Raw genomic sequence first — 12143 nt, forward strand, 5'->3', positions numbered from 1 at the left:
TCATGTATACTTTATAGTACGTTATATGTATAAATGGATAAAGTAAAAAGATCGAGTTAAAAAATGGCATATAATTTCTTAGAGATACATTAAAATATTCAAATCAGAAAGAGAAAACAATTTTTTCTTTTTTTAACGACCTTTGTGTCTGCTCGTCTCGTTTACTCCTGATATTGTTGTAAGATATCAAGAATAGAATATAGAATCGAGATAGACCGCGCGGTGCAGCGGTGGATCGATTCGCCGTTTTCGCAACTTCAATAGCCGGAATTGGCAATTATACATGTGCAATTCTACATTAGCACTAACCGGTATCAATAGCAGGGGGTCGACGTAACGAGATGCTCGTAACCCTAAGAGATAGAGGCAAACAATTCGGTGTAAGGCTCCTCACACGCGCTCAGTATTACCGCTAGTACGTTCTATATCATGTTACTAATCACGCGAGCTACTAATAAAGCGAACCACTTGTAATTGATGGCGGATCAACAGAAACTTAACGTTAGCATCTCTAAGTTACTGAAAACAGCCCGTTCAAAATCAAGTTAAAAATAAAATCATCTATAGCACGTTTAACTATACATGTAAATAAATATTATATACAATAATAATAGAAAAAGAATATAGATAAGTACTTTATTTTGCACATATATTTTCCCTTTATGTCTATAATTTCAAGTGTCAATAATTCTAACGCAGGACAAGTGCCAGTTGATGGAAAATAGACTTCCGGGAAAGAACAGAGGCGATTCGAGGCTATCGCTGACAACCGGACAGGGAATGACGGGAAATGAATCAAGAGACAGAAAAGGCAGGCTGTGCATCCTGTATTGATATGATATTCCATATATCCAAAATGAGTACTCAGCAGGATGTCGTGATAATATAAGAAAAATACAAAACAAAAAAATACTTAACGAAACACATTCGCGATTTATAAATTATAAATGGATTTAAAATAGTTTGAGGCTCGCTCGCAACACGGCGATGCAGAAGATAAAATAAATATGTTGGTATACGTGCTGTACGGTGACCCTGAACGTGAAAATCGTTCTTTAAACCATTATTGCAAGGCATTGCACGCGACAATGGTATTGGATTTGCTTTTTGTCACCTATACGGATCGTATACGGCCTTCAAAATTCACCGTCAGCGCAAGTTGCGATTCAGCTAATTACAAGGTCCCGATCAACGACAATACGTGCTCGCGTGGAGAATTGCTTCTTTTCGGGAGTGAGTTGTAAATTCGAGACGTTTAAGGTAAGCACGCGACGTATTTGGTTGCCAAGATTGCGTCCGACGCAAATAACGGATATCGTATTTCGCGCAAATCAGAATGAAAACTAGTTTTTGGATGGCGAAAATGTTTAGAGATCAAAAAGCTTCTCGTAAAATTGATTTTAGTTGGAACAAGATTTAATTTGGCGTTTTAATAACCGCGCGTACGCGCGTTTTACATATGTAAATAAAAAAATAATAAAAAATTAAATCATGTTCTATAACAAAATGTGCGCTCTATATATATACATATATAGATATATAGTATATTTGTATCTTCAGCAAACCGAGAAGACTTATATTTTTGCTTACAATGGGCGCTCGTTTCGCGAATGGTTCTTCAATTACGAATCCATTTGACGACTACTTTATTTTATACACAAGTTGATTGAGCGTAGTAAAACACATGAAAAGAAACAAAAGAAATTGAGTTTAAAAGAAGAGGCTGAACGATGTTCGCGAGGCGTGAGAAGGCTGTGGAGAGACGGGAGATCGATCGGGCGGTAAGGAAGAAGAGGATGAAACCTCTCCCCTGCTTCTCGATTCCGGCGATAGTCGGACGAAATTGCGAATATCGAGTTTCGTCGGGAAGGTCCCTGCGCGGCGAATTTGTCCCGTGGGAAAAAGAATCGCGTGGCAAGTCGAACGGAAAGCATCAGAGGGTGGCACGACCGACGGGTGGATTGGAGGTGAACTCGATTCGAACACTGATTAAAAATACATATCAGACCCGCGTGTATTTAGGGAATACGATGAGATCGGCGGTAAGGTCGATCAGAAAAATTGCGCGGGAGATACGCCGATGCCCTTCGATACATATAACATACGGAAGAGAGATTCCTTATTCCGCGCGATGCAAATTCAAAATGTCCTAGTTGTTAATTGTGTCAATAAGTTATATAGCGAGAAAAATTGAATTTTCGTGAGTGTCCGTTGACTTGCGCACCTTATTTTAATCATTTAATGGAAAGTGTATGTGAATGAATGGTAAATTTATAAAACTTATGAATTATCTTATCATAAATACCGAGAATAATTTTAATAATGTTGAGAAATTTTAAGAAAGACTATCGTTATTGACACAAAATTATACTTCAGCAATGCTATATGAGAATGAACTTTCTCGGACATTAAACGATTGTAAAACGCATTCCCTATCATCACAGTCACACCCGGCATTATACAATCTTATCCTGTCTCACGGTAGATGTCAAATTGATCAACTTGGCGAAATGAGAATTGAACCTTGAAAGTAATCAAGAGTTCGTCGGTATTCAAAGAATCGTTATCATGATAAAGAAATTATTTTCTCGCTCGGTATCCTCTCTTTTTCTATCTCACGGAATAGTCCGAAGTTTCTCACCGACAGCACGATGAGGTGATTATACGGTGAGGAAAGGCCACGAAAGAATTAAGAAAGTTAAATGTATTAATCGAGCCCACGGCAAAAATTAATTGACTCCGCAGGCAGAGCGAATAAAAACGCGCGTGACCTTTGCATTGCCCGAGATTCGGTTAAGAAAGAGAATAGATAAATGGCAGGAAGCAGGAGCAAGACATAAACGGCACTCTCAGTGTTCAAGGTCTGAAAGGCGCGGCGGTATAATACGCAAGCGAAAATTATTCCGAAACCACCTGCTCCGTTCTCGTTATAGTAATGAAACTATACGGTCAGACTAAAGAAAAAATTTCTGTTGCTAAAATTCTTAATGCGATGCCGCCATAGGTTTCTCGGAAGCAGATTCAATAAAGGGAAGAACGTAAAAATCATAACATTATTCAAGCGTTTAATTATCTCATAAACGTTATAATAAAGGCAAAAAGCATTGTTCCAACTTTTTTTAATTAAAAATATTATTTTGTTTTTATAGGATGGCACATTCATAAGCTAATGACTCTTTATAATTGTATAAGCATTTAAAAAATTTTATTGTAAAATAAAATTCTTAGAACGTTACTTGCTAAAATGTTTCTTTTCTCTTTTCATACCACATTTTTAACAACACTCTTTTTCTATATTATATATTTTACTTATAAAAAATTTCTTATTCTAACGCCTATCTCTAGAAAATGTCCTGAATTCTTATTTTTGCTTAAAAAACGTATAATAAATGTAGAATCTCGTCAGACTGTTTCATTAACGGAATAGAATAAAATTATTGATCAACGCTACATTATTATGATCGGATATCTGTCCTTTTGTAGGAAAAATGATTTTTAATCGACAGTATATTGTTACAACTAAAATATCGACCATTACAAGTAAGAAGGCCGTTCCGCCGGTTTTCGGAAATAAAAGATCCAAATATCATGAAGGTTCTCTAGGGCAGCTGTATATCACAATTTAGTACATTTTGGTAAATTCAAAAATTACTCATAAATAATTAAGTATATCTATTGCTCTATTGTAAAGAAATATACTATATATCGTGATAAAAATAATATTTATATTCAACATAAATAATAATATTTTTTAATTACACGCAAAAAAATTGCGAAATGTAATTTTATGCTATACTTATCACAACAGAAATAACTTGAATTAAACGTATTTATTGCTTTCTCACAGTCAAGAGAAAGTAAAAGACATTTTATACAAAGTATATGTGTATATGTGTGTGTTATATAACGTAAGCTGTATATAAAAAAGTATAACGTATAAGGATAAATATAGGATAAAAATAATGTAAATGTGTGTGTGAGCAAGTGTATTTTGAAAAAAAAATTAAACTACATATTTTATACAATATAAAACTACTTGACATTTTGTCAAATATCTCAACTCTGCATATTTCTATTTTTTATGCAACAAATTTCAAAATTTTTGCATATTTCTAACAAAACTCGCGTAGCTCTATAGTAAACAAACATATTTTTTCTTTCTTTCTTTCGCTCCTCAAAATATTATTTGTATTTGTAGAGCACGGATATTCCACGCACATTACACTAAAATGTAACACGTAATCACTTTAAGATCGAATGAAGTCTTATTTTACTACTCATAGAAAATATTTACCAATTGTTAAATTTGTTTAATTATAACTTCTTTTTTCAAGAAAAAATTAATTAATGTAATTTCGGATACTAATTAATAAGTAAAATCAATTTTCTTTACAAAACAGCACGATTGAGTTGAGAAATCATTACGTCTGGATGTTTGTATGCATATGCACTTGTCCGCGTGTATATATCTATTGTCCCAGGTAGTCCTTTATCTGAAGGCACATGCCAGGGTTCGATTCGAGCGATAATCGATCGGATGGAGGCGTCCTCGTAACTGACAATGGCTCTTTATTCCACGAGTAGCGCACCACGTATGTACAGGTGCATGCGACGTACGATACGACGCATTAATGGCTCTCTGTGTGTCGGCACCCTCCCTATATACTTCACCTCCACGATGCAACAGTATCGGAAAACGCAGACTGTCCTATCAGGATCTGTTCCTAATTTTACAGATAGATTCTTCGGCTAATTTCTTGTCGCACACACAAAACATAAATATTTTTATAGCCACAATATATATCGGGATATTTCGGAAGCTAAACTACAGAGAGAAATGAGTATAAATAAATTCTTCCATTAATCTTAAGCAAACACACATTACTTTAATAATTTTTTAATAAAATTAAATGTGAAAGTATTGAAAAAGTGTTGTATGATATTAAAATTAAGATATATGATATTGAATTAAGATTTTTAGGCAAAAATTCAAGATTATATGATAATTTTGTTTATGTATAACTTTTTTTGTTTTCTTTCGTTATTTCTTCAAAACCGAATTAGTGTATACTGGCAAGTATATCTAAAGTAAAGGAAGAAAACTAACTTTCTGAAGTTCTCAGAGCTTGTCGTGTGTATAACTGTATTTTCCAAGTTTTGCATTATGCATGCATGCTGTGTCACTATACGAAGATCAAAAGATGCAATTTAAAAGAAATTATGGGTTCCTTAAATTGTTTCTAAACTATCTGATTCAGTCAAAAAGTAAAATATCGTATTATAACATTACTTTTCAAACTATCTAATCTAATCTAATCATATCCAGCGAGATGCATCAAAAAACGATATGCAATATTATTTATGTTCTATGTTATACACAAGCGTTGACATAAGCAATTAACCATTAAATCGCGAGGAGAAGATGTATAATAAAGAAGACAAAGATGGAAGCCGTAACGGAGTAAGAGAACGCGTGCGGGAGCGCGGATGAACGGAAACTCGCAACGAACTACGAAGGATATACGCGAAGGTAGTAGGGGGATGGAAACAGAAGGATGATGGTCACAACTACACGTCTGTACAAAAGAGGAAGGGGAGAGGCGAGGGAACGACGGGAGGGATGGAACGTTGCTCGAAATTAACCGGAACGTGACTATTTTCCAGCAGTCTCTTCCCTTATCGTGCGCGTCTTTCTCCGGCATTTTCCCCCGTCCCGTACCGCGCGTCCCGACGCGCCCTTCGTTAGCTTCTCTCTCTCCATCCCGGCCGCAAAGATACGCAGGAAAAAACAGAGACACGAGTGCAGAGGGTGGTGTGTGCAGGGCGCTGGAAAAAACGGCGAGCGAGATTCCAACGGGGAAGAAGAAGGAGGAGGAGGAGGTGGCGGCCGTTATGTACCTACAAGGGAACGAAACAAGTGGCGGGAGTGACGGTAAAGGAACAGAGGGCTATATAGGATGGAGAACCGGGGGCGAAGGGTCGTAACGAGCCCTCGCGGTAAGCCCCGGCAAGCGGAGAGAGATCGGCTCGCTTATCGCGTATCTTGGGATTGATTCGAGCGTGGAAGTCTTAAACGAGACGGTCAACATCTGCTGACCCCGTTGCTCCGTTTCCCACTAACGGATGACGTTTATTAGCGCTACTGCCGCTGTCGTTAGCCTCCTGCTTCAGTCTAAGCTGCAGCTCTTTCCCGGGGGCTGTTTGCCTGTGTCCCTTTGAGATTTAATTGTTTTGAAATTAGGTATGTAGAAATTACGGACGTTGTGTTTAAACCTTGGAAAATTAATTTCCAGTCTTATAGGATTTGCCAAAAGAAAAACCGCTCAACTCAGAGCGCAATTGTAAATTAATAATATAAGGTTAAAAATAAAAACAGCATTTTTTTAATTATAATCGATTAAATCAGCTAAGAATTTTTTAGTCCTCTATTGGAAGTATCGTGAAATTCTGATTGGTTCAAGATAAAATAACGAAAATAAATAAATGTCCGTTTGTAACGGAAATATTAATTCAATATATTTACCGCAGCCCCCAATTTCTTATATTTATTCTGCATTTCTTAGGTCTTATTCTTATCATGTCTTAGCCTTATCAGCATAGAAGACGTAATTTTTCGCGTGTACGACTTGCCGTGTTGCACATCCATCGGCCGAAAATTTCCGCGTAAGCACGGCCATGCGGAAAATCGAGCCGGAATTTCCGCAGACTCGCACAATCTACAGTTGAAATGGCCCGGAACGATGGAAATTTTCGCGGTTATTGATTTTCCCGGCCCGTGCACGGGTGCAGATGCGCGCGTGCATGTAATCCCACGTCGAAGGGGGAGGAAAAGGAGTGAGATGTAAAAAAAAATAATAATAAAAACGGACTGACAAAACAGCATATTGAAAAAAAAAAAATCAATTTCGCAATCTTGTAATGAGTATTCCAACTTATTCGCACTTTGGAAAATGTCAGATTCATGATAATTGTTCGCAGCATCTTTATAGCTAACTTAATTTGTTTAGATATATTTATTTATTTACTCAGTCTTTATATATGACATAAAAAAAAAAACACTTCACACAGCTATATTTATTTTCTGAGATTTTCTCAATATCCATTTAAAAAAGTTTTCAACTTATATACAAGAAATCATGTGTATCAAAATTTTCAATTTATTTGACTTCTCACACAAAATTTTAAGTTTTGAATTTCCAAAGGCAACTTGCACGTATATTTTTTCTAAATTACGATAGTTTAAGAAGTGCGTAAGAAACGTACATCGCGGAAACCTTCCATTTTTTGATTGCCATTTCGAGAAATCTCGTAAAATTATCGCTGCAGCTCGAGCTTGATTATAATTCGCACGCCGCAAAAGTTAAAAGAACCATGATTATAGACGAGACTCTTCTCTTTCTCAAACTCTCTCTTTCCTTCCTCTTCTTCTTCTCCTCTTCTTCTTGTGGTATCTCGACGCTAACACGTCGAAGGAACTCGTTCGACGCGCCAATTAAACGCCGGCGCGTCGAAACAAGAAAGCGAAGCGACGTTTCGCAAATTGCTTTTCTCACTCCGCTCAGTGCCCCCGATCTTTCCCCTCTTGGACTTTGCAGCCCCCCTTTTTTTATTCGGTCTCGCGGGAGTCCGCGGCAGGAATTCGGTTGAATAATTTACCTGAAGTCGAAAGTTCTCGGCGATACGCGTTCGAACTTTGCGCCGGAACCTCGAAAATTTACGATTGAAACGGAATCCGCGTTTTTTATTTACTTACAGTGAGGTCAAATGCGCTCGTACACAAATGAGTTTGTACTACATAACTTGATCAGTTTCTCGTTGGAAAAGAGCATCCCGAGTCAAAATTTAACCCTCCGAATACCCTGCGTTTACTCGAAATCCTTTGAAAGAGCATATGCCGCCGTACTGTGCACCCTGCTTATAACCTATTTGGACTCTACTTTCAGATTTTGTCATGAAAAGATCACTCCTGGGAACCTCCTCAAACTTCCTCTAACTATGATCGAACCTCCATTTAATCTCGTTACAATTCATGGCTTGTGCGATGACTTCACGTACCCTTCGTAGGCGTCCTAATGTTCCGCGCTCACTCCGCAGACTCTCCGTACGCGTCCTAATGTTCCGCGCTCACTCCGCAGACTCTCCGTACGCGTTTCATGTGTGCTCTCCGTTCACCCTCCCTACAATTCGACGTAGGCATCTATTCCCGTGAGCCTCCGTGTACCCTCTGTAGAACCTTCGAAATACTTTTTTCTAAAACTTCGATAGAGCCTCCGTACACTCTATTCCCGTAAGCCTCCGTGTATCCTCTGTAGAACCTATAATTGTCTATATGTTGCCGACCCATAAAAGTAAAACGTTCCCCAAAATATTAAGAGAGAAATTTATTCATCATCTGCAATAATATATGATAAATGGCGTGTCTCTGTGCCAAAAACAGGTCAGATTCCGCTATAAAAAGATTACGTTGCAATGACGAGTTTGATCATTTAAGGTAAAATTTTCAAAATTTCAACAAAATATAATGTTGTATAAGATCACTGAATATATAGACCTTTTATGTATTATTTAAATCATGGTAACACGGCAGGCAACTAGTTTTTATGTTTTATAATTATATTTTATATCATATTTTACATTATGTGTCAATATACAATCATGTGTCAATAGATAAGTCAATCAAAAGAATGTGAATATAACAAAGATCTCCTTATTTTCTTAATATCTGCTTTACTCCAGCTCTACAGAATTAATAACTTGTCCAATAACAAATTGATTATCAACGTTAATGTGAATGCATACTGATTTAAGAAACGCAATTGGTATAGCGACGATTACGTTTCCTCGATGACATTTGTGCAAGTGAGACAGCCCGACCTGAAGTTCATCTGCACGAACGTGGAATATACCGTCTTTTACTATTTCCGTAATAATCGCAAAATGCTCTCCCTCACATATGCAATGATCGCCACAATCACACTCGGAAATTTTTACGAAACAATGAATTACTCCTAGCTTTTCCTCTCGGTCTTTTTCATAGACAACACGCGAAGAGATCGTACTCTCTGCTCTATTGTACATTTCACCAATAAATAGTTTGCTGTCCTTCAACAGTCTTAAATATGTATGAACATTCTCAAGCGGAAGATTTGAATTTATCAAGGCTTGCTGAATGTATAGAGGGAGTCTAAGAATCCGTTTATAGCTGCCCACACTATAACAACCAACAGCAATTCGTTCACGTATTTTTACCTGGTGTTTAAAGTCGGTGGTGAAATCGCGGATTGGGCCTTCTGGTAACTGATCTAGTTTCCTTCTCATTTTTATCAAAAAAATATGTGCAGATGCTATTTGCGATTCTATGTTTGTTGTACCGTGAACTAATTTTAGTATTTTACCATTGATGTCTTCGTATGGAAAGCATGAGTAGACCCAGAGTGGTCCTAGCCGTCTTACACAGTCAGGTAAATGTAGAATTTGGTGAATATTGATGCTACAGAATTGGAGACCATACAACGTTGGACATTCTCTTACAAATTTGTGTAACAAACTTTCGGCATCTTCGACATTTTTTACAGTAACGCATGACGAATTTAAAAGTGAAATGCCGCTTACAAGAAGTAAATAATGTCGAAAGTAAATCGGGTTCATGATTCCTTCGAGTATCACTATAGAGTAATAAAAGAACCACATCTTTAATTCTGAAGCTTTCCAATGACAAAGATCCAATACAGTACGTGGCATTCTGTGTACAAACTTGGGTGGTTTTATGCGAGTTAATCGCGAATCTACGACGCCAGACAATGCACACAGCGAAAACGGCTCGCCAGAAAAGCTAGGATCGAACCAAAATTGTAGCAATTTTTTTACTACACCAGGAAAGATACAGTGCATATAATCAATAGCTGTACCCCGAATAAAATCGGGCATCAATTTGGACAAAGCACAAGGGCCTTTTACACCATTGACTGGATGCATATCTTGCAACGCTTGATTGGCATTTTCAAGAGTTTCAGCTGATGTTCTCATTACCGGATATCTGTTATACGGATATACGCGAGAAGTACCTCCTGTTGGATGTCTAAAAGATTCCCCCTTATCCTTGCAATGGTTGCACCCGAATTCACCATTGTACTGCATCATATTGAGAAATTGAGCTTTCGCGGGTAAGTCACAAGTTCCAGCGAGAATAATGCCTCTTACAGTTATAACATTTTGCCCTGGCAGAGTAATAATTTGTCCTCGAAAAAGTGTCTCAAACTTTGGTCGAAACTTGTACATAAAATGATTCGCGGATGGTTTGTTACTGCCAAACCATAAGCCTACAAGAAGGGTATTTTCTCTTTTCATTCGAAGTTTGTAAGGAAGCTCATTGATAGTTAAGTATACAGGCCACATGCTTACGTGGGACGACTTGAAAACTGGAATTCCGTCTGTATACCATGTAAACGATATATTATTCGGATTGGATAAAAATCCGTTCTGAACGTACTGTTGATACAAACTTCCATCGTAAATATCCCGAAATGAGTTAGGCCGCAGCCCTCCTTCACGATGAAACCGGTGCTGTAAAAGCTCCCGGAAACCATTTCGTTGAAACATCAACGTGAGCTGCTTTATAAATGGCATTTCTATAAAGTAAGAAATGCCCTTATTCGCTTGACACGTTTCGCAGATCGAGTTTTTTGTTGCGAGTGATGTCGTGCACACCGAGCAATAGTAATGTTTAGTGCAGAAGTTATCTGTTGACCATGAAAAATACTTTTTAAATTTGTACAAACTATTTTTCTGAAAAGCCTCATTCAAGCAATGTAAATTAATTACCGTGATAATATCTGCAATAGCAGTTCCGGTCAAATTATGCTTGAGAACGAGTGATAAAATTAACAGCATACTTTGGGCTACCGTAATAGATGCCCCAGCGTACAGAGGTCGATTATCGTTGAACTGTTCTTCTTCATCATTGCTATCGCCATCACTCGCATTTTCATTGTCATTCTCTTCAATTTCTTCATTTACATTGTCATTCTCTTCAATTTCTTCATTTTCATCATTGTCATTCTCTTCAATTTCTTCAGTTTCATCGTCATTCTCTTCAATTTCTTCAGTTTCATCGTTATTCTCTTCAATTTCTTCATTTTCGTCGTCATCAATTTCCTCGTATTCGGGTTCTTCAAATATGCAATTATTATCATCTTGCCCTAAATTTTGGCAACCCGAAGTACTGGGAACAGGGTTTTCGCAGACTGCGCTGTTTACGAATCTGGAGTTCAGACAAATAATAATATTAAGATTAAATTTGACAGTTCGATTAAAGTTGACACGTTTCTAAAATACTTAATTTGTGAGCAGCACAGTATTCAAATAGATAATAAATATCTTACCGTGTCAAGTTTTGTCCTGGAATTTTTACATTTTCCGGTGGATTTTCAGCATTCACATTTTCGTTTATTTTAATTTTTTTTGCTAATAGGTATTTACCTTTACGAGAACGATCACGAAAAGGTTTTCTGATCATAACTGTCAACATTAAAAAAGTAATATAAACATTTTTAATATAAATTATAATTAATTTTAATAAAAATAATATCACAATAATTATAATCGTAATTATAATCCTAAAAAGCCTGAGGTCAGACCAGCAAATAAGATGTCGCTTTCGGATCGAAAGCAATATGCGATTAGACCCACTACTAATTTAACCTTAAATATCAGAGCAAAACATGCGACAATATCTAATATTTATTTTCTCATGAAAGAACTACCTTAATAAATTAAATTTATTTAAAAAAAACTACAAACCTGCAAAGAGTCAAACACGATACTTGATCTATGCAATATTGCAGTAAAGAGAAATAGTATTAAATATAATTAAGTATTTTTAAATCAAAAAGTGTGCTTTTCACGATAACAAGCACGTGATGCTACTTATACCGACGAAGCACGCGGACGGTTATGATAAGAAAGAAAGACGCGGTAATTGTTTACACTTTACGCCGTTGAGTCGCTCTGCGCGCGTGCCGCGCGTGGCGCGGAAAAGTGCGTTTTGACAAATGATAACCGCCGCGCGCGGCACCATATAGCCCAGCCAGCCCAGCGGTGTGTTGCTGTTGCTATACGTGCCCTTGCCAAGACCTTCAGTGATA

At 37.1% G+C, this 12143-nt stretch overlaps 2 protein-coding genes across 4 annotated transcripts in view; both read right to left on the reverse strand.

Moving 5' to 3' along the window:
• The window catches only part of Plexa (plexin A), a 276975-nt gene that overhangs the window by 101354 nt on the left and 163478 nt on the right, over nt 1–12143 (reverse strand). The gene's annotated exons all lie outside the window — the stretch shown is intronic.
• LOC143895532 (uncharacterized) lies at nt 7831–11936 on the reverse strand. Of its 2 annotated transcripts, XM_077402730.1 has the most exons (3): nt 11800–11936; nt 11382–11517; nt 7831–11260 (listed from the first exon to the last, which is right to left on the reverse strand). In XM_077402730.1, exons 2-3 carry the CDS (start codon nt 11513–11515, stop codon nt 8728–8730), a joined length of 2667 nt encoding a protein of 888 aa, XP_077258856.1. In that variant the 5' UTR covers nt 11516–11517; nt 11800–11936; the 3' UTR covers nt 7831–8727. The 2 variants fall into 2 exon arrangements, with proteins under 2 accessions (XP_077258856.1, XP_077258855.1); XM_077402729.1 differs by having other exon boundaries at nt 11382–11874.

The sequence above is a fragment of the Temnothorax americanus genome, unplaced genomic scaffold, assembly GCF_048541705.1.
Source record: "Temnothorax americanus isolate GAGA-0224 unplaced genomic scaffold, ASM4854170v1 Scaffold16, whole genome shotgun sequence".
Taxonomy (NCBI): Eukaryota; Metazoa; Arthropoda; class Insecta; order Hymenoptera; family Formicidae; genus Temnothorax; species Temnothorax americanus.